Source organism: Thermobia domestica, chromosome 3, assembly GCF_964235325.1.
Source record: "Thermobia domestica chromosome 3, izTheDome1.hap1.1, whole genome shotgun sequence".
Lineage (NCBI taxonomy): Eukaryota > Metazoa > Arthropoda > Insecta > Zygentoma > Lepismatidae > Thermobia > Thermobia domestica.
The window spans coordinates 275,891,379-275,915,595 of NC_137456.1; the positions used below are offsets into that span (position 1 = coordinate 275,891,379).

Sequence of the window (24,217 nt, forward strand, 5' to 3'; positions counted from 1 at the left end):
TGACTTGGTTTCTGTCAGTGTTTGCTGGACAACGAATGATAATCAGTTAATCGTCTTTTGACTTACACTTTTTGTGTTCCTATTTTAAACAAATTAATTATGTGTGTTCTTTCTAGTGATTATATTTAATTTTCTTCTGAAGATGTTATAATTTGTGAGCGTTCAACACTGACTTGTTAGATACGTGAGTTTTTAACATCAGTTTTTTTAAACGTACATCCTAATAGATATGGGAACAGTAGAGTTCTTGAAATTATATCATATCACTGGATAAATATACAGACATAATAATATCCGTTTCATTATTAAGCCTAAGTTATTTCTTGTGTTCCTACTAATTCACTTAACATTTTATGTGATTACTAAAGCCTCTCAAAATAAATAATAATAATAATAATAATAATAATAATAATAATAATAATAATAATAATAATAATAATAATAATAATAATAATAATAATAATAATAATAATAATAATAATTGTTGTTGTTGTTGTTGTTGTTGTTGTTGTTGTTGTTGTTGTTGTTGTTGTTGTTGTTGTTGTTGTTGTTGTTGTTGTTGTTGTTGTTGTTGTTGTTGTTGTTGTTGTTGTTGTTGTTGTTGTTGTTGTTGTTGTTGTTGTTGTTGTTGTTGTTGTTGTTGTTGTTGTTGTTGTTGTTGTTGTTGTTGTTGTTGTTGTTGTTGTTGTTGTTGTTGTTGTTGTTGTTGTTGTTGTTGTTGTTGTTGTTGTTGTTGTTTCTTCTTCTTCATGTTATAAAAGGTTCCAAGATTGTATAAGATAATTCAATTTGCTATGAACTACACACAAAAGAGTTTTATTATCGATAATACTTACACTTTTTCTCAAGATATTGACTCCAAGAAGACTCATTGTATGCCTCAAATAAGTTGCTGCAGCGGCCACACAAGTGGGACTTCGCGCATGTTGATTATTCTATAAAAAAATAATAATCAATGTTGACTGTTGCTTCCTACAACTTCAGATTTTCACCAGGGAGTGGAGAGGGAGAATTTCAATATTACAAAAATACTGGGAATCCGTATTGAGCACGATACGAGATATGGCTCCGGGAGTGAAATTCCCCGAACCACCTTCTGAAATCAACACTATTACAACTGTTTATGTTTAAAGTACATTTTTTACTAATAAAATGTCCATGAGATAAAGGATATTTGTCCAGTCGTATGAGACAGTATGTGAATAATATTCAAAAGAAAAAAGCAAATACGATTCTAATATTGGAAATTTATATTATCTTTATTTCTTGGATTCAGCAATCTGGATCCAATTGGCTAAGGACAGAAATCAGTGGAGAGTTTTGTAAACGCGGCATTGAACTTCCGGGTTCCATAGGCCATAGAGTTAGTTAGTTAGTTAATTTCTTGAGGTCTCAATTAATATATTCGGATATAGTACATGTTTCGGATTTAAAAATGAACAAATGACATTTAATACATTTTATATTTAAAATGAACTCAAATTTTGGAAACCACTATTGGGGTTTAAAAGTACAAGCAGTTCGTGTCATATTGATTAGTAGCAATATATATATATATATATATATATAGATAGATAGATAGAGTATAAGTTCATATTATACTTGAACATGCTTGTTAAATAATTTTATTAGCCCATTTCACTCTAAATTGCACTGCATTGCAATATATGGTCCGGTATGAATCCGGTAAATCTGTCTAACAATGAATCCGGTAAATCTGTCTAAGCATTGCGATTGAAAACAAATTAGTTTGAAAGTCATTCTGTGGTAGAAATAATAATAATAATAATAATAATAATAATAACAATAATAATAATAATAATAATAATAATAATAATAATAATAATAATAATAATAATAATAATAATGGGATATGCTTCTAAACACAAAATACTAAATCCTGAAATCAAAGTATTTGTTTCAGATACTGCAACATTGGCATAGAAGTAGATTAAATACATAAATAGAAAAAATAAAACTGGCAAAATTGAAAAGACTAAGATGAACAGAGTGTGGAGATACAGATGGTGATCAGAAAAATGGAAACACCTGAACGAAATTGCAACTTACCAGATTGATATGGTGTCGGGCCCCCTTTCGCCTTCAGAACAGCCTTGATGCGACGTGGGATGGAGGCATAGAGGTCGTGAATGGTAGCAAGTGGAATTTTACACCATTCCTCGTGCAGGGCATCGGCCAGTTCTGTGAGAGAGGATGAAGGTGGAAATCGTCGACGGAGTCGTGTTTCCAGGACGGACCACAGATGTTCAATTATGTTGAGATCTGGTGATGGGCGGGCCAGGGGAGGTGTTGAACTTCATCCCGATGTTCCTCAAACCACGCTGCAACAACGCCAGCTGTGTGAATGGGTGCATTTATAACCGCTACCAGGTTATAGAAGGATTTTTTGTGGACGCCCTGTATATTTCGTGAAGACAGTGATTATTATTTTCGATTTATACTTTATTCTGCAACGCATATAAGTTCTTTCTTTGGTGGGAATTGCTTCTTTCCCACACAATTGGACAAAGAAGTCTTTCATCGTTTTTTCATATATATATTTAAAACGTTGCTTTTGCTGAGAACATTTCGGTTAGTGACTAACCATTTCAGTGTTTCTCCCTGACTTATTATATGCACAGTATATTTTGGAACTGAATTAAGTGCTTTCTTTAATCGTTTATGGAAACATTACAATAGATTAGAGAAATACGGGCTGACCAGATGTCCCAGTAGCCGAAGTGGCACCAACTGCGTTGTATTCCAGCCCGTTATCTGTACTTTCTCACGCCAAAGTTATCGCAGTGTCTAGTGCATTATGGGCAGTTGGCTAAAATTAACATAAATTGTTTTCTATATTCTGTTTGTATGTGCATACAGGTGAGTAACTGAGTAATTTTTGAAATGAACTGCCAACACTATTCCGTTGACCATTGCAACCCGTAGCTTGAGCTTGGACGCTCGAGGAGTTTGACTCCAGGTCTGGAAGATGCAACCACGCATCTCGCGTTGAACTTCAAACATAAGTTGTGTTAAGGGGCACAAGCTATTTAGCCGGTGAAGGACGATTTCTTACGGCTAGCCCCAATCAGTGAAATCCCAGGTCCTCAGACCTTGTGCGTTTAAAAAGTTATATACGCGCCCACCAATATCAGTATCCCAATGGGCAGATCTTTTTTTCGAAGATTCACCTTTACGCTGCAGGACCGTTCAGCGTAACAACTGGATTCATCGTGGGACGATCCAGACAACTTTTCCCCAGTGCTAATCCCCCAAGTGTGTTAATGGTGTGAGCAAAGTATTTATAGTGATACCTGAATTATAATCATTTATATAGAAAGGGCTATATTTCCCGTAAAGGGCAAAACGTAATTTCAGCGGCAAAATTTATTAGTGTCCAGTGTTGTGTTCATTTCTCTTCGTTATTTTTTTTTCAAAATAGTGTTCTAATAAATAAGTATAGTGTCATTTAACCCAGTGTGTTTTCGTTGTTTGTATGAGTGATGTTTGTGTGCGTTATGGTCTGGATGACCGTCTGATCGTCCGTGAGGTTTTCGAGACGAGACACCCGAACCTCTCGGCGCCTAATGCTCATCTCATTATTGAGACCGACGAGCTTTTTGGGAAACAGTTTGTAACCTTTCTTGGAGAGGTATTCGTCGTCCTGTCCAGGTAAGTTAAAGTATCAGGAGTATACTTATTGGTAATACCACGAGCCGAGGACAGCGAACAGAACTACAGGCGGTTACAAATAAATAGCTGCCCGAACATGGACCACGAACTTGAGTTGGTTACAAATAAATGACAGCCCGAACAGCGACTCGACCTCTAGATGGTTACAAATAAATGACAGCCCGAACAGCGACTCGACCTCTAGATGGTTACAAATAAATGACAGCCCGAACAGCGACTCGACCTCTAGATGGTTACAGATAAATGACGCCCGAACTACCGACCCGAATCGAGACCGTTGGTGCTCGAATATACATTTAAGATTAATATTTTAATATATAATTTCTCTTTCAGCTTAGTACCAGTAATCTGAAAAAAAAAAAAACTCTTTCAGGTGATTTTAATCATGTTTTTGTGATAGCCTATTTTATCTTGTCCAAGATGGTACATGAGGAAGCAGTTCTGTTACATAACTACTCCATCGTTGAAAGTCTTGGTGTTTCACCAGCAAGTTTGTATCTTAATATTCATTTCTCTCGTCCCATTTTTAAGCATTTTGGTTTACAGGTATCTGAAGATTTTGATAAGGAAGATGGGATTAGTTGGTCGAATAAATTACTTATGGCAGACCACCGACGAAAAGCCATAATTGAAAAAAGGAACGCACGATGGAACGATAGTCAACAACAGCGACGACGCTTAAAACAAGGAAGTTTGATTTTTCTCAAACAGCGTAACATCAGTAGTCTATTGAAAGGTGAAATATCAAAATTTTTTGATTTGTACCGAGGACCCCTTTTATGTGTTAAGGTCATTAATGACCGTGTTGTTGAACTTGTTGACCCTTCCACAGGTGAATATTTAGGACTTCATTCGATAGACAGGACCAAGTTATGGGAACCTACCCCTGAAACCCGTGAAATTTGGATGGCCTTGGCACGTCGCCAACTACCAGAAGATCTTTTGCATGACCTTAATTTGTCACCTGTTAATGAAATTCAAGAACCAATCTCTTTTTCCCCTAGTGGGGAAGTCAACTTGTCAAACTCCGAAAACGACAAGTCCGATGAGAATAATTCAACTTCTTTACAGGTTAATAACTTATCAACCACCCGTTTGCTATCTCTTTATTTAGGAGATCCTTGGTTACATTATTACTTCAATTCCACATATTGGGCGCCTACGTGTATCCCATTAATCGCCCCTAACCTTACAGGTGGACTACAATTACGTAGAAGTTATACAGAGAGCAGGAATTAAAACAGATGTTAAGTGAGGTTAACTTCATTAAAAAAAAAAAAAAAAAAAAAAAAAAAAAAAAAAAAAAACTTTTTACACTGATACGAATTTTCTTTTAGGAAAGCAACGCATTTCTTTCAATTTTTCTTTTAACTGTTAGGTGATAGACATTCATTCATTTTCTTCTTTTTTGCTTTTAGTTGTGGATAAAACACCTGGACACGAAAAGAAGAACTACGCATTTCTTTTAAACTCATTTTTGCTTCCAGCTTTTAACTGTTCGGCAAAGAGTAGATAACATAGATAACATGTTTTTCTTTCTTTTTCTTGTTTCGATAAGGCAGTCGCCAGACTGTAGAACCACTTGTGTTTATGGTTACGAATAACGGGTGACATACAGCTGATTAATTCTTTTCTTTTTTCTGTCTTTGCTCCGTGTAGCACTTCACACCTCAGTCAGCTGTGTATGAGTGTTGCAAACCTTATCATTGACTTACTATTAGTTTAATGTCATTAATTTTTTCTTGTTTTCATTTCAGATGTTTGAATTTAGATTTTTTAGTAAATAATTAACGTATCATATACGTAGGGAGATTGCATTTATCCAAAAGCAATCTTGAACTAGTGGCGCAGTTCCGTATTCCCAGCTAGTGGGAAGATATTTTGGCGTTATAATATATATATTTTTATTGTTTTCAAATTTAAAAAAAAAAAAAAAAATTTAGAATCCCTTCCCACTTTCCAAATCCTTAAACATGTTATCATACGTATGACTCACAATTAATGTTTGATTTTCTTTTCAGAAAAAAAAAAAAAAAAATATCGAGATGCTTAGAATGAGAAAATTTTTAGTTGTTAGTTATGTATATATTTCTGTATTTGTAAATGAAACTTAGTATGTAATCTCATGCGTAAAATATGGAATTTTACGATTATCAATGTTATTTTTTAGTTTTAATCTTAGATTTTCGTTTTCATTTTGAAGTGTTTACTGTAATTTTATTGAACCTCATTTACGTCATTTACCCGATTTTGACTTTATTTGAATTTCCAGGATGTGACATATATTTTGTTCGAAGAGAAAAGATTAGAACGGAAAGTAGGCTAAGCCTTAAACAAGTGAAAACAGGCATTTCCTTGGTAGCTAATAGTGTGTGTAGGAATGTCGTGTGAATAGTATATTCTTCGAACGAAAGCAGTAATCTTTTTATTGTAGAAGGAACTATATGAACAGATATTCTGATGGTGATGGTGAACAGTATATTTACTAATTTTTATTAAGATATTTGATAATTCTTCAAGTCGATGTTTTCATGAATAGTTATTGAGTGTGTATATTTATCTCATATTGCACACAATAAAGTGATCGAAACGGAACACTTAAACATTTTACAAAAAGTATTTGTGTTTTTTTTTTTTTAATAAGAATTTTAATAGCCCTATAAACGCTTTCTGCGAACTTAAAAAAAAAAAAAAAGTTATCATACAGGTGTTATAACCATGTCTCGTTTCTCACACCAGTGTTAAAAAAAAAAAAAAAAAAACTCCCCTTCTCCCCTCATCAACTCATCGTTGGAGAATCGCGGAGGATACTCAACACAGGAAGACAGCATGGTTTCAACATGTGAAGAAACGGAAGATAAGGAAACCCAACTGCACCAACTGTTCAAGAGGATCTTATTACTTTATGGAACATTTGGATTGGACATTGCTCATGCAGGAACCTCATCATGTTGTAGTGAGTGAACAAGTTCTTTAACTATTTTAAATAGCCCTTTTTCAGGTGAAAAACCATTCATCGTCTATGCACGTAAGTCTCACACCATATGACAGTGTTGCCAACTAACTTATTTTAAATTTTCAGGTGAAAGACCTAATTTTATTCATACTTCGTCAGACGACCAAGGGTTCTCAACCTGTCCACGTGTGCACTTGACAGGTCGTTCCACGTTCAGACACCATATATAACCGCTACCAGGTTATAGAAGGATTTTTTGTGGACGCCCTGTATATTTCGTGAAGACAGTGATTATTATTTTCGATTTATACTTTATTCTGCAACGCATATAAGTTCTTTCTTTGGTGGGAATTGCTTCTTTCCCACACAATTGGACAAAGAAGTCTTTCATCGTTTTTTCATATATATATTTAAAACGTTGCTTTTGCTGAGAACATTTCGGTTAGTGACTAACCATTTCAGTGTTTCTCCCTGACTTATTATATGCACAGTATATATTCTGCTGTTATTTGGAACTGAATTAAGTGCTTTCTTTAATCGTTTATGGAAACATTACAATAGATTAGAGAAATACGGGCTGACCAGATGTCCCAGTAGCCGAAGTGGCACCAACTGCGTTGTATTCCAGCCCGTTATCTGTACTTTCTCACGCCAAAGTTATCGCAGTGTCTAGTGCATTATGGGCAGTTGGCTAAAATTAACATAAATTGTTTTCTATATTCTGTTTGTATGTGCATACAGGTGAGTAACTGAGTAATTTTTGAAATGAACTGCCAACACTATTCCGTTGACCATTGCAACCCGTAGCTTGAGCTTGGACGCTCGAGGAGTTTGACTCCAGGTCTGGAAGATGCAACCACGCATCTCGCGTTGAACTTCAAACATAAGTTGTGTTAAGGGGCACAAGCTATTTAGCCGGTGAAGGACGATTTCTTACGGCTAGCCCCAATCAGTGAAATCCCAGGTCCTCAGACCTTGTGCGTTTAAAAAGTTATATACGCGCCCACCAATATCAGTATCCCACTGGGCAGATCTTTTTTTCGAAGATTCACCTTTACGCTGCAGGACTGTTCAGCGTAACAACTGGATTCATCGTGGGACGATCCAGACAACTTTTCCCCAGTGCTAATCCCCCAAGTGTGTTAATGGTGTGAGCAAAGTATTTATAGTGATACCTGAATTATAATCATTTATATAGAAAGGGCTATATTTCCCGTAAAGGGCAAAACGTAATTTCAGCGGCAAAATTTATTAGTGTCCAGTGTTGTGTTCATTTCTCTTCGTTATTTTTTTTTCAAAATAGTGTTCTAATAAATAAGTATAGTGTCATTTAACCCAGTGTGTTTTCGTTGTTTGTATGAGTGATGTTTGTGTGCGTTATGGTCTGGATGACCGTCTGATCGTCCGTGAGGTTTTCGAGACGAGACACCCGAACCTCTCGGCGCCTAATGCTCATCTCATTATTGAGACCGACGAGCTTTTTGGGAAACAGTTTGTAACCTTTCTTGGAGAGGTATTCGTCGTCCTGTCCAGGTAAGTTAAAGTATCAGGAGTATACTTATTGGTAATACCACGAGCCGAGGACAGCGAACAGAACTACAGGCGGTTACAAATAAATAGCTGCCCGAACATGGACCACGAACTTGAGTTGGTTACACATTATCATCCTGAACAATGGCGTCACTGTCCGGGAACAACATCCGGATCATAGGATGCAAGTGGTCTCCTAAAATTGCGACATAATTGTTGGCAGTCCGCTAAGTGTGACCACAGGACCCAATGAAAACCATGATATAGCGGCCCACAGCATCACCAAGCCGCCGCCATGTTTCACAGTTGGGCGGAGACACTGCAGATCATAAGCTTCTTTGGGCGTTCTCCACACATAAACACGGCCCGTGGTTGGGAATAGGGTGAAGGATGACTCATCAGACCATATCACACGTTTCCAGTCCTCAACGGTCAAAGTTGCATGGTCGCGGCACCATTTGCGGCGTGCGAAAGCGTTATGGTCCCTGATGAGCGGTTTGGCCAGTGCAACACGACCCCGTAAGTTCATGTCATGTAATTCGCGGCGGACTGTGATTGTCGAAACATGGTGGGGGAGGTGCTCATTGAGTTCCTCCGTCACTTGCTCCGCAGTGGCACGACGGTTCTGCGTGACAATGCGCTTTAATACCCGGCGTGACCTATCACTCATGATTTTCTTCCGCCCACTGTTCCGCTTCCCCGATGTGGTTTTCCCGTATGTTGTGTAGGCCGTCATCACCTTCGACACTGTTCCACGCGACACACCTAACACAGTAGCCACTGCCGTCACACTCACTCCACATAACCGCGCACCAACAATTTGCCCTCTTTGAAAATCTGAGAGGTCTCCCATTTTACACTACCTCCGTCTGCTGCAGCCACTGGACACTGCTGTTCCACTGCGCCTAACGTAGTATGAAGACCGACCTAACACACCACCACCAGCGGTCCGGCGCTGTGGGCGCCACGACACCACTGCCAACCCATACATCTGACGTGTTGCCAACTACAGGTGTTTCCATTTTTCTGATCACCATCTGTAGATGGTAGAGCTTCTTCGGCAATCATTTAGTTTGAAGAAGATTAGATTTATATTTCATCATTCAATCTAACTCTCAACATTCCTGTTGTGTTAATATTTCACGAATCAGATCGGAATGTAAGTATTTTATTATTGACATTTTGTATTTTGCAAGCAAGTCACCTGAGAATATGAGTACCTAATATGAATACCTAAATATGAGTAAAAAATTACATTTTCTACATCTCAATGACAAACTAACTATGTCTTTAAAAATTCGATTCAGCTTTTGGATTTTACTTTCTTTTTTTTTTCTTTTCGTTTTTGCTTTTTTTTAAAATTTCTGAATAACTAGACAATGGAATGATGGGTAAGAAGGAAGATAGGCAACCAGACACATCGTTGAAGTACCATAACTCGTGAGGAGTAGTGTATGAGGAGAATTAAGAGGAATAGTGACAACAATCGATTTCTCCTTGCATTACATTCTCCTAGAAGTGACATTTTTGAACTATTTTGCTACAACTTGCACGTCAATAAATTTGAAAATAACCAGAGGAAATTTAAAAAACCACAATGTATCACAAAACCGACAAGATAAAAAAGAAAGTAAAAAAAATACTTACAGTCGATCTTGATTGCAGCATTTTGTGTCCCTGAGAAATGAATTTAATTATGGAATTCACTCCCTTTGCAGTGTCAAAATCATCAGCCAGGGCTGCTGTAAATAACTCTTTGGTCTCGCTCAATCCCTACAAAAACAATAATGGAAATTCATTACATAAATGTAAAGTACAAATACACAAAACAATCACAGAGGTCTTAAACATTACGAAACTGTGGGTTTCACAGCATACAACTCAAAAATAACATGAACTGGAAAAGATTCTTCATATGTGCGGAAAGTAAGTACTGTATATTGAAGTAATTTTGCAACATCAACAAATTAACATTTTCGAGCATGTACGTACTTATTTATTTCAAATATGAACAGTCTTATTTACTAATGGACGGAACTGGAACAAAACAAAATAGATGGCATTCCAGTAATCAACGTTACCAAAGATGGATTGAAAATACTTACGTGTTGTAGATATACGAACAATTTATAAGTAGGTTGTGCGTAGAGAGTATTGTGTCTCCGATAGCAAAAGACAAATAAAAATTTGCTAGATACCTATATATTTTACTATATAAAGTAAAACCAAACAACTTCACGTAATAGCCCTTTTTGTTGGCCTGAGGCGCTCCAACACCATCTGTTAGCGATCGACTGAATTACGTTCAGACTAACGATGAACACGTGGTCAGCAAGCTACGTCGCCCTGTCTCTAGCAGGTACCAGAGCTTTCTAGATCTAGTGATCGTCATATCTTTTATACACGTGACTCCCCAGTTTGCTTCACGACGCTGGGCTGACGCCGAAAATTCGGAAGCACCGGCCGGGAATCCAACCTGGGATCACAGTCCAACGCTCTAACCACTAACTATTGTGTCCCACTATATATACAGTACATAAATAAATAAATACATTTATCCAGATGCCAATTATTATTGGAAATGAACGCTAATTTTTAGTGCCACAAAATTTCGATTGTTCGATTTTTCTCGAAAACTACGCATGAGAATTTACCCTTAAGATGTTATCTTGTTCAGCTCGATGTGATCTATCGACTGATATACAGGGTGAACCTGAAAGATGTACACAAACTCCGGAAGGTGATTCGTGACATCAAAAGAAAACAAAAAAGTCCTCTTGCATGTTGTTGAATTCCGCGTCATGTACAAGTGATAGGGGGGTGCCAACTTGGAATTGACAATCAAATCCTGACAATTGGAACGGAACAAAAAGATATGCAAAAAACTGCGGGAAGTGATTTGTGACATCAAAACCTAGTTAAATGTGGCTATGAACATCAGCAAAATGGTACATTAGGCAGTTGCGCAGACAAGATATATTTTGTGCATATCTTTCTGTTCCGTTCCAATTATCAGGATTCGATTGTCGATTGCAAGTTGACACCCTTGTCACTCGTACACGACGCGGAATTCGTCAACATGCAACAGGACTTTTTGTCTTCTTTTGATGTTACGAATCAGCTCCCAAAGTTTGGGCACATCTTTCAGGTTCACCCTATATATCTTATATTTTGACAATACTTTTGTTCAAGAGAAATTAAAATTTAAGAGTAAATGATAATTTTGGGTTATATCTAATTAATCATACTACGTACTGTCATCTTGCTAGCGTCATAATGAAGAGCTTGATGAGAGTATATTTAAAAATCAGTTCTATCTAAACAAGTGGCACGGTTTTCGTAGAGAAACACATTTAGGTTTACAAATTAATTGGTTTTTCTACGTTTTTTCAAAACCTACACGCACGAGCTTTTATATTCACGCATATCAGTTTGTTTCACTAAATAAAATCTATCGATTAGTAATGTAAGTTGATGAGTTAGTGCCATCTGTTGCCGTTGCGTTAAGGGGAAAGAAGGGGAAGGACCGCTAAGATTCACTTACCAGGTTTTGTATCAAAACACAACGCCAAGCTACAGTAAACGGACAATACGTGTCTCATATTTGGACTTTTTCTTTCCTTAAATACTAATAACAATAAGAAGCTACAGTGAAAGTCCATCACAAAAAGTAAGCATTCTTACGTGTTTTACACAAGTTCAATGGGAAAACCTTACAATGTTTTTTATTCTAATAAGTAAAATTCTCACCAAGTCTTTAAAAGGGACAGACACATTTTTTTCATTTATCATTATTCTTATGGGAGTATTTACAATAAATAAATAAATAAAAATAAAGACTGACAAGCGATGCTCAAGTCCATTGTTTATTCAGATGATAATGCCCCCTTTAAATTTTCCAGGCAAACCACTCCTGAATGTGATTATGTAAGGAATCAGGAACTACCATGAGAGTTGGTGTTGGAGGAGGTTTCGGAGAACACAAAAATAATGTTCAGAGGATATAAAGGTAAGTGTACCATTTATTTATGAACAGTATTACCTTGTATCACGAAGTAGTTGAACTTCAATCAAACAGTTTCAGTGTGCACTGAAACCTTTGTCACTGATGGCGACTTTGTCGGTAAACTGAAGCTAAATGTGAAAGTTCCTGCTTTCCTGTGACATCCTTCTGAGCAAAAAGATAAACACCACTTATCAAATATGTAATGAACGGGCTTCTTGGAAAAAGCAAGATGCATAGTTTATAGGCCTATCACAGTTTTTATTTGGTGCCCTTTCTGGGAGTAAAGATCGAAATGAATTTCCTGATAAGAGAAACGTACTTTTCTGCCAGATGCAGAATGTCAATGTAAAAAATCCGTGAAGAGTATCAAGTTGACATGAAATTTGTTTTTTCAGTTGATATCAATGTATGGCGAACAAAAGCTCAGCAGTCTTCGCAATGAGCTAGGATTTATGCGTTTGATATGTTTATTTAAACGTATAAAACTTGTTGTGTTGTCGAAAAATAACTTTTGTAATGAAAAATATAATGAAGTAACTAGTATTTGCTAGACTTGTGTTTTGCTGAAATTTCACGGTGTCTACTAAAATTCCACAATGAACTTTCGTGACTTTTTTGTGACCTTTTCTTTACCAAATCATAAAATTTCCTAACATTTTCAAGAGTGAATTTGGGTACGAAATAGGCCGAATTTTCAGTCATGCGATAGAAACGTACTTTGCTTGCCATTTGGTAGCGTCTAAAGCCGACCATAGACATTTTGACGTTTTATAGAACAAAATTTTCTAATCTGTACTTAATTTTGCAGTAAAAAGAGTTAAATTTCGTTACCGATAGAAACCCTGAATTTAAAACAAAGTCATCTCATCTGTGGTCCATTTTTTAATTTATTTCTTTTCTTAGGGCAGGGTCTTCAGATCTGATGAAAACACACTCCTGTCGTTGACGAACGAACACAGACGTGAAACTTCAATGCGTTCAATTTGGTGCAGGGAATTTTATAAATGTTTAAACAAGTCTAATATGAAGTAGTTTTCTCCGTTCGAGTCCCTCACATGTTGCTTTATTCTCGTAATGATGTTTCTTTTTGTCATCCTTCTATAAGAATGTGAACATGAAAAAGTTCATTGCACAGTATTTTTTCAGTGGTTATGTACTTATTTCTATATTTTCCATTTAATTCTTTATTTTTTATTTATTAATCTTGCGAATTGAGAACATGCTTATACTGAAAACATCTGTCAATACCAATTAACAATTTGCAGGGTAGTTCACAAAATAGAATAACTTGTCAAGTGTGATGTGAATGCTGAATTTCAGGAGATTCGAAATGTGAATACTGTTACAACATACATGGTTTCTGAAAGTATTGTAAAAGTTGTCACTCTACATATTCATCACAACGGACATTTAGAAAGTTAGAGTAATGCGCTAATATCTTGTTTCAGGATTGCTATGTGTAAGTTACTACTTTTTCTGAAATAACCAACTTTATCCCTTTCTCTTTCAACATGCAAAAATAGGGAAGCAGCGATAAAGGAATGCATCGTTAGTTATATTCAACACAAACAAGTGCTGGCAATGATCAAATATATATATATATATACATATAATGCCTTTCAATAGATCATTTATATCCTTGGGCATATTTTATAAGCTTTTGTTTACGTACTTTTCTTATTATTTTTTGGACAGTAATCAATACATTTTAGGACACTATATTTACAAACAGGCCTCAATTTCTGGAAAGCACAAAAAAACAGGGAAGAACTTTTCAAGAAGTACAGACATTGACAAAGATTTTGCATGGAAAAATTAGATGAAACTGTGTGATTCGTGAAACATCCGGTAGGTTAAATGAGACGGGTGATGAATGAACGTGAGTGATAACGGAAGAATTGGTGGAATGAGTAAGTGAAGGAAAAGGAAACATAAGAGAATCCCAGGAAACCCAATGAACACAATGTTATCCATCACAAATTGATAAGGCCTGGGATCGAATGTGAAACATTTCGTATTAGATGAGAGTGTACTATCACTGAGCAATCATACTCGCAAGAATTTTGCAAGACGTTTAGGTAAAAATTGTTGTTGTTGAATGTGGTCTAAAATTTGATTTCTAACTGTGGTACAGTCTTAAGTAATATATAGAGCACAACAAGAATGGTATACAGGGTATTCTCGTCGCTATATTGAAAATGCAAAGAGGTGATTCATTAATTAAGGTAAAATTAAAGTTAAAACAAATAATAGTAAACATGGATTGAGGAAAGTGTAACTTCAGAGACAGAAGCTGCCGAAAGAGTGTTCTTCTTCTATTACTATTATTAGTAGTAGCATTATTATTATCAGCTATACGTCAGATTGGAGCTTTCCAAAACACACAATTCCTAAAACAGGTTAAAATGACTCTTCCCCCTGTTTCTCATAATTTTTCAAACTGTTTCAGAAGCTACTATCACATTCGTGATTTTGATGCATAGTTTAATCATACGAAGTACTAAGAATTATAATGGTTAGTGATCTCGAAATATTGAACGATGTGTCACGTCACAATTTAATTAAAATCGTGTCACTCATCAATGCCTTAACGTAATTCACAGTATTTCGTTAGTACTAGAAAGTTATTGTCTTCACCGGTGTTCACTCAAGTATATGCCCACTATAATCACGACAATGGACAAAAATAACCCCAAACATCACTTGTTTTCCACAATGGCCCTCTACTCTAGTATTGACTGAACCCAGCGGCGCTCGTAACTTTGGTAATCGACAGGAACAGATCCACTTGCGCGACTAGAGCACTGACAAAATCTTATTCTCACATATTTTAAATTACCTTCGTTACACATAATCTAGCACTATTTAATTGATTCTTACCCTTAACCATTCAGTTTCTTCAATAATCCCTGAGTCTTTGTAGCCATAAATATAGGCCTCGCAGTCATCAAGAAAAGATTCAATTTTCTTCAGAACAGCCACAGCATTCTCCATTGAAGAATCAGTGTACTCAACGTCTACGAAACAATACGGAAATTAATTACAGTAAACCTTGATTAAAGAAAAAATAAAACTCGTATTCCTATTACATAGGCCCTCATTCACAATGCTGCATGAAATCCAGGGTAACAACTACTGCTAGAAAAAATTCACATTATTATCGATCGACAGTTAATTTACATTATTACAAATTGGTATCTCGAATACTAGTGAATGTTTCCAGGATTTTTCCTGATTTTCTAAATCTCATACGCTCTAGATGCACGTCAAAAGATAAAGAATGTAGTTCTCAGATTGCTTCCATGTATCAGTTAAGACAGTTAATATTTTTCATTTCCCCATCCTAATACAGTGGGAAAGTACAGCAGAAACCCGTTCTATCATGGATGTTGCAGGGACATGTTTTATACCTGCATTATAAACTTAATATTACTTGGTAAGAAAAAAAAATCTCAATTATATTAACTAACATAATTACGTATTGTAATGAATTGCAGTTCAGAGTACAAAACTTATATTACAAAAAAAAAAAAAAAAAAAAAAAAAGTTTAACGAACTCATTGGAAGTGTTTCTTTAGGGGATAGTCTGACTTGTGTTCCATCCATGTCGTTACTTCATTTATTAGACTTTTAACTTACACTATGCATAAGTGTCGGAAGTCTCATGAAACGGCTATGTCCGTCTGTCTGCAAACAGGTTTCAGAGGAGAAACGGTAAGAAGTATCGAGAAGCGGTTATTAGAAATCGACCCCAATAACCCTTATAATAGGTTTCATCTCCTCCGTTAACCCTCTATTCAAACCAGAAGTGCTAGAAATCAATCGTTTCCGGTTTCAACCTATATCACCATAGAACAAAAACGATAATAAGATAGCATCAATTTTTTTTATTTTTTTATTTTTATTTATTTATTTATTTATTTTTTATCTCTACCCTATTATTCTACTAAAACTGAAAATGGTAAAAATTTACTATTATTTCCGTTTTGAACGTTGATCCCCACAAAGCAATAAGGTAATATTTAGGATTTAGATTTCTGGGCTTTCGGCATCTAAGGCCATTTAGCCCGTCACGTTTGAGGGATGACGTCCCTCGGCGAGCACACTATCCGGGGAAAGGGAGGGAACAAAAAATTGGGGAAGGAAGGAAGCGGCCTGCGACCTATAAATTAGGTACCACCCGGCATTTGCCTGGTGTGAATTAGGAAAACCCAGGAAAACCTCATTCAGGGTGGCTGGCCTGAAAAAGCGTTTTACACTTTTTCGACTGAGTGCCCCCACCGGGAATCAAATCCGGGACCGATCGCACCGAAGGAAGGTAATATTTATTTTTATATATTTCCAAAGAGCAAAAACGATAAAAGATACCGAGAAGCTCTTTTTTTGAAATTGATTCAGCGTCCCCAAAATAGGTTTTATCTCATTCATTAACGCTCTATTCAAATCAAGAAGTGGTAGAAATCAATTGTTTCCGGTTTCAACGTTGATCAATACAGATCGAAAACAGTAATAGATAACAACAAATGTTTTCTGGAATCGACTCAGTATTTCAAGAAGCTATCCCATTTTCTGTCTCTCTCTACTACCACTAGAAGCGACAGAAATTTAGTACTACTTCCGGTTTAAATTGATCCGCATAGAGCGAAAACGGACGAGACATCGAGAAGTGGTCTTTCGGAATCAATTGAGCATCCCAAGAAAAATTTCACTTTGACTTTGATTTCTGTATGTTAACCAGAAATACTGGAAATGTACGATTTCAGGTTTCAACATTAATTATAACAGCGCAAAGCGGTAATAAAAAGAGAGACACGATTTTCTAATCTGAAGTTAATAGCGTAAGAATAATTTTCATGTTTGATTGGATGCAGTTAGCTAAGGATAGAAATCAGTGGAGAGCTTTTGTGAACGCGGCATTGAACCTCCGGGTTCCATAGGCCATAGAGTTAGTTAGTTTAGAGTTATTGCATCCGGAAGTGATAGAAATCTATCACCATAGTGAAAAGTGGTAATAGATAGCGAGAAGCAGGTTTTTGATACGGATTCAGTACCAAAGAATAATTTTCATCTCCGACTGTACTCCTCTATTGTAATCAGAAATGACAGAAATCTATTACTCCCGGTTTTAATGTCATTTCCCAGTGGCCGAAAATGGAGATTCAGTATCCGAATAATAGATTTCGTGTTAGCTTAATTCTTCTACTGAAACCGGAAGTAGTAAGAAATAGTAAACTTCCGGTTTCAATATTGATTCCTGTATAGTAATAACACAGGTCTGCAAGAAAATACTTTTTAATAATTGTTTTGACTGTAATAGGTTATTTCAATGTATTTTTTAGTGCTGATTTCAAAAATGAAATCCGCTTTTCTACATCACGTAAGGTTTCTCACAAAATTTGGTAGTACTTTAGGAATAATTAGAAAAAAAATTAAAAAACGCTGTTTCTAACAAATTTTGTTTATGCTACATTGGATAAATATTTTAAGGAACACAATTTTACTACATTAGTACACTTTAAAAATTAAATAAACATAGACTGTGCTTTTAGCATTTTTCCTGTTGGGAACTCGCTGTGGATCGTTTCTCTTCAACATCCAACAATAATAGGCTATCATGTTTGTGTTTCATCTTCCTTGTAACAACGAAACACTGACCAAAGCTTTAACACACACTGTATTTTATTTTAAACTATAATGTGTAACGGTTTCTGATATTTAACATATCCTTCATCACACACTATAGAACATACATGAAGATACAGATATATATCTAGTCATTCTTATGAAAAAGTCTAAATTCTATTGGCTGAAGCCTTCAGCCAATCCCGTAGGACCCCGTGTTCACTTTCCAACCAAAAACGTTATGCCATTTTAGGTCCTTATAAGGGCCTTTTTCAGTTTTATCTTGTCTACGCTATCCAATATTTTTTGCCATAATTCATCAATAGATAAGCGCCCTGTCCACTTTATCAGCTTATCTCTTCCCCCGATGGCAGAATTTTCTTTGTCGTTCTGCGATGAACTTTTGTAAGTCAAAAATTTTCTGCAGGAATTCTGCAAAACTTTTCTGCAGATGAAACACTTGTGATTATTAAAAATACGCTTTACGCGACGTAAAAAATAGTTCAAACAATTATTATGCGACTCGTCCGCGTATTTAAGACATTTGCCCACAGCAGGCATGTTTTTATACCTGGTACTTTTCTGTTGGCTACTTTTTCCTTCTCACATCATCTTTATGTTGTTTTATCCTTTCTTTCATTCTCTTTCCCATCTTTCCTACATATGACATATCGCAGTCCCCACACCATACCCTGTAGGTGACTCCTTCTTCCTCTTCATTAACCTTTTTGGTGCCTTTTCTATTCTTCTTCTTTATTGATCTCAACAAATTTTCTCCACTCCTTCTATAAGCTCTGGTCCCTCCTTTCTTCAATAACTTCAGTTTCTCCGTTTCTTCTCTCATACTTTCTATATCATGAAATTTTCCACTCCCATCCTCTTCCTTCTTTCTCCTTCTCTTCCTCCTACGTTCTTCTTCCCTCTCTAACTCCTTCCTGCTGTAACCGTTCTTTTCTAACTGTCTGTAGAATTTCTCTATGCTCTTCTTCCTTCCTCCCTCGTATTTCTATTCTTCTTATCATATTGGTTATGAAATTCCTCTTCGTTCTCCTATCCATGTCGCTCCTCTTCATTGATATCTTTTTTTCAATTTATTTAATATCTTGATGAAGTCTCTCCCCTTGTTCCTCGCTTACAGCACCAAGATTTATTAGAAAGTAGTCAAGTCAAGATATGAATACAGAAAGTGGACTTTCAGGCTCATGTTACACCCCAACTGCTGGAAATTATCCAACATGTCGGCTACAATAGTTACCACAAATGTAACAGAATCTGGTGAAGTAACACATCCTCTAGATGTCATTGTTATTACTATAAACAACACAAAAGTGAGGAAGAAATTCAACTTTATAAAACAAAGAAAGCATGTGTACAGCACTGAGTTAAGAGACGCACTGCAGGAGAAAAGTAAACAAAGATTAGACAGCTACTACAGTGGAGGGGGTTGAGGAGGGGAAGTAGAGAGATAGACAGGAGCAACTAGGAAAGCTATCCAGTTTGAACTGGATTTAACTAGTTTTACCATTGTCTGTGCAATGGATGATGATCTCTTTACTGATATAACCTTAAAACCGTTCCATATTATTTCCTTTTAAGGAAACAAAGCTAAACAGATATTTTATGGATTATTTAATAATTACAGGATTACGTGAAAGACGTTAACAGAGCAAATAACGAAAAAATAAAAAATAAATAAATTTGTAATCTGCAACCAAACCATACGTGAGGAGTTTTATCATTATTTTTTCCGTAATCAGCGCACAAAATACCATAAAAATCACTTATTATATTTAAGACAATTTTTCCCTATCACAGATCTGGGTAATTGTAAGAGATAGCAAGAAGCTGGTTTTGATATGGATTCGGTGTCTGATGAATAGGTTTCATCTCCCACATTATCCCTCTATTGCAGCCGGAAGTAATAGATTTATTCCAAATTGAACTCATATAGTTTGGAAGTGTACCACAGTTTTACAAATGTGAAACGAGTTTACGAATTGCCATCCTCGAATTGATAATTTGACAATTTTGGGTGCTTTTATGATACGTACTTTTTAATGAATATTGAATATCTTCTTCTGAACCTTTTCGTAGTTAGCTGGGGCCGATTTTCAGATTGCTATCCTTAACCTGATTCTACCTTGTGTGTCATCCATTGTAACACTACGCTGCACCATATCGTCCTTCACAAAATCAATCCACTTCTTTGGTGGGCTTCGCGTTAGTTCCGCATTCACTTCTACAGCATCCACTCGATGAGCTACGTATTCCAAAGGTCTTTTTACATGTCCTAACCATTGAAGTTTATTTTTTTACAGTTTTCCTGTATTGCCCTCACATTTACTGTTCACTGGATCACTTCATACTTAATTTTGTATTAAAGAATATTGAATATGCATCCTACTAAATAAATTACAACTAAAAAAGGTTTCAAGGTATGTTAGGAATAAGTGCTATACTTACGGTTTCTATAATGAGTGAGGAGACAGAACATCCTGAACTGATTTGGAGTAAACGACTGGAGAAACTCCTGAATACTGATGGTGTTCTTAAGAGATTTAGACATTTTCTCACTTCCCTTAAGGTGCAAATGTCCTATAAAACACAAGTAGTTTATTACTTACTAAGAACTTTATTTATGAAATATAACGACAAAAATTACAATATATTTAACCAGTGGTACAGCTAGGGTTCGTGTCCCGGCTCATGCCTCCCCTTTTAGTACAGTGATACTAAAAATGATTCTGTTTACATGCAACATGTTTCACTTTAGCCCCGAAGTTACGAAGTTTTCTTTTAATAAGTTTTCACAAAAATATGTATTTTACAGTCATGTTCAAAAAACTTACTTCCCAGAAGTTTCATATTTTTAATTTTTTAACTGATGTAGAACGAAAATCAAGAAATAAAGATAAAAGAGCTAGTTGCACTGGAACTCCAAACTAATATATTGAGATTGAAACTCGATATCAAATTCTAAAAACCGATTACCATCTTTCCTCTGTATGTGTGTTTGCTTTATTCTTCATTAATATAATAGATTATTATTTAAAGAAAAAACAGACACAGCGAGATTGCAATTGTAGTGTTTAAGCCTTTCTGAGTGCAAGTGCTCTTTCCTTTCCTTTCGTTGTTCATGATAGGGTAACAAACTTCAAACTTCGTGGCTTCTAAGATTTGTTCTTTCTGCAGAAAGGAAGGGCGGAAAATTGCCTAGGCCCACTGCTTAGATTATACTTTCATAATATGTCTGATGAAGGTAATAATGTATTGCTGAAACTGTAACAGATTATTAATAATATGTTTTGTTTCAGTTAGATCTATTTTTATTTACGTTATACGTAGTTTCAAAGCAAGAGTGAAAGATGTACACGTACATTTTGGCTTAAATAACTCTTCAAATGTCTCATAGTGCTGGGTGAACCATAAAGACCAAAAATTTTGTGCCCCCAGACCTTGAAATCGAACCCGAACCAAGAGTATTAAAAGGACATATTCTAACCATTTGACTATTTATGAGCATTATTTTTAATTTAGTTCTCACATAAGTACTTATACATCTTTACATACTTCTGGAAGGAAATTAGAATAAAATTGTTTATTATGACAAAAACAAAGAATTTAACTAGGTGGAAAACACTCTGCATATTCAATCTTCAAAGAAAATATACGACTGTTGTCTGAAAGAAAATATTTTTATGTAATTATCCAGCTGTCTGTAGTTAATTTATCGTTTATTAGATAAATGAATCAGCGAAACTGAAAATATAATGTTAAAATTAATCTATACGAGGAAAAAAGTGAATTTATGCTGTTTATACATAGAGTTACTTACTGAAGTTTCCTTTGGATCCTACGAAAAGTGCCGAGAAGTATTTTATATCAACCTATTTTTCCTAAAGAGTTCGTTAAAGAACAATCATCTTGAAATCTGAGTCTGTAAAGTGCCATTCACGGTAAGAATGCACATCAAAATATAAGAATATGTATTTATATATATTCCTCGAAAAGTAATAAAATCAGTGTCGTATTTGACATGCCAAGTTGAAGGATGTCAAACGAAACCAAGAACATTCTCTGGTAAGTTTTCAATGTTAAAACTTACTAATTTCGGAGCCTTATATTCTATTCAGTAACACAGGACATACTCATAAATTATAAAGTTAAGGGATGGATGGGTACAGAAAATGAACCAATGTGCTGTTCATTTAGCCTACATCGTGAAGATTACAAAACAAGGTTCTTACTTTCATTTGATTTTACAAATAGTTTCAGTGCTATCATGAACAACATTTGATAAAATAGTTTACCTGAATGCAGCCAATAATTGACCCACTGTGGCACATTATGGTAAGCGCAACACTGAGCTTCCTCATTTTCATGATGTGGAAACATCAAATCAATTCCACCGGAATGCATGTCGATGTTGTTTCCAAGGAGAGTGCTGAAATAAGAACATCAATAAAAAAATTTAAATTCATTGATCACATACTAGAATAAAAATATATTTTTAAAAATTAGCTATCAATACTATGCAAATGCATCGTAGCCTAAGATGGTAGTTAGATTAGATTAGGATACGTAAACTTTTGCCTTCTTCTTCGGGGTGTTGAAATAATCAAGTACTCAGTACTTTGTCTTTGGTATGTTTGTGCTTTTATTTCTTCATTATACACCAACAGTTACGACTCGTAAGATAGTGGAGACAGGGCAACAGCACGATTATGCGACTCAACGTGAGAACATTGTTAAGCTACTCGGTTATGTTTTGTGTTCAATCCTCGAATGAAGTGTGCTGCTGCTGCTGCTGCTGCTGCTGCTGCTGCTGCTGCTGCTGCTGTTGTTGTTGTTGTTGTTGTTGTTGTTGTTGTTGTTGTTGTTGTTGTTGTTGTTGTTGTTGTTGTTGTTGTTGTTGTTGTTGTTGTTGTTGTTGTTGTTGTTGTTGTTGTTGTTGTTGTTGTTGTTGTTGTTGTTGTTGTTGTTGTTGTTGTTGTTGTTGTTGTTGTTGTTGTTGTTGTTGTTGTTGTTGTTGTTGTTGTTGTTGTTGTTGTTGTTGTTGTTGTTGTTGTTGTTGTTGTTGTTATTATTATTATTATTATTATTATTATTATTATTATTATTATTATTATTATTATTATTATTATTATTATTATTATTATTATTATTATTATTATTGACATGACATATTTCAATTTAACGTTCCATGATTATGCCCGTTAGGCTAAGAGAGATGACTAATGCAAGTGAATGATGATGGAAGAACTGGTGGAATGAGGAAGTGGGAGGAAAAGAGTGCCCCGAGAAAATCCACGGACACGACATTGTCCACACGAACTTACTTGGCCGGGGATCGAACCAAGGACCCCATATACCAGAGGTAAGCAATCTTCCTTTGAGCCACTAAGCCCAATAATAATAATAAGAATAAGAATAAGAATAAGAATAATAAAGATACAAGACTGATTCTTCCTCCATGCAAAAACATAAAGAAATGATAATCCTTAAACAACTTACCAACATTCATGTGTTCTCTTCTTAATTTTTAGCATCATCAATCACTAAAACTTCCCTATTTCGGCATCCTGCTAAGTCTGAGGGTGTACAAGAGCTACCTAACGATTTCTTCCATTCCACTACTCTTCATCCTTAACTTTTTTTTTCATCCTATTCACCTTTTTTCCATAGTCTTTAGTACTTCATCGTGACGTTTTCCTTCCTTATGGCCGTTTTCACAACGTTTCCACGTGCACAAATTTCTTAGTGTTCTTCTTCCATTTTATCCAGTGCAGTCCAATTTGTCTACGCTTTTTTTTAGTTAGACATTCTCTAGATTGAGCGTATTTTTAACGTTTTTATTCCTTATTTTATCTTTTCTCGTCTTCTTTTCTTCTTGAGAATTTCATCTTCGTTTTTCTATTCTACCTTCTCTACATCGTTATTCATGTTTCCGCAGCGAAGGATGATACGGGGATGAAGTACATGTTGTAGCGTATTGTTTTCTGTTTAGGTATGTTGCATGTGTTTTATAGTAGCTCTCCTGAGCATTTCTATAGTATCATTTTAGCACTCCTAGGTATGCTGTACCAGAGTGTCTACTAAAATTCCACAATGAAATTTCGTAACTTTTTCGTGATCTTTTTACCAAATCATAAAATTTCCTAACATTTTCAAGAACGAATTTGGGTGCGAATTAGGCCGAATTTTCATCCATGCGATAGAAACGTACTTTGCTTGCGATTTGGTAGCGTCTAAAGCCGACCGTAGAAATTTTTTGTGTTGAATTCTGATGATTTATAGAAAATTTTCCAATCTGTACTTGTACTTACATTTGCACAGTTAAAAAAATCGTGACCCAAAAGCTAAATTTCGTGACTTTTTCGTGACTTTCATGACCGTTTTCTGATTTCGTG

General features: G+C 35.6%; 1 protein-coding gene and 1 long non-coding RNA gene across 4 annotated transcripts in view; one reads left to right on the forward strand and one right to left on the reverse strand.

Annotated features, from left to right (window-relative positions):
- Positions 1-24,217, forward strand: part of LOC145681073 (uncharacterized) — a 179,855-nt gene that overhangs the window by 19,341 nt on the left and 136,297 nt on the right. Inside the window, exon 2 of the long non-coding RNA XR_014130719.1 lies at positions 12,082-12,188. This is a non-coding gene — a long non-coding RNA (uncharacterized LOC145681073). The remainder of the gene's footprint in view (positions 1-12,081; positions 12,189-24,217) is intronic.
- CysRS-m (cysteine--tRNA ligase-like protein, mitochondrial) overlaps positions 1-24,217 on the reverse strand; it is a 52,493-nt gene that overhangs the window by 10,916 nt on the left and 17,360 nt on the right. For all 3 annotated transcript variants that reach the window (XM_081752424.1, XM_081752423.1, XM_081752425.1), the window contains 5 exons: positions 22,118-22,251; positions 20,271-20,402; positions 15,066-15,202; positions 9,827-9,952; positions 837-935 (listed from right to left, as the gene is read on the reverse strand). In XM_081752424.1, coding sequence (XP_081608550.1) covers positions 837-935; positions 9,827-9,952; positions 15,066-15,202; positions 20,271-20,402; positions 22,118-22,251 — 628 coding nt within the window. The remainder of the gene's footprint in view (positions 1-836; positions 936-9,826; positions 9,953-15,065; positions 15,203-20,270; positions 20,403-22,117; positions 22,252-24,217) is intronic.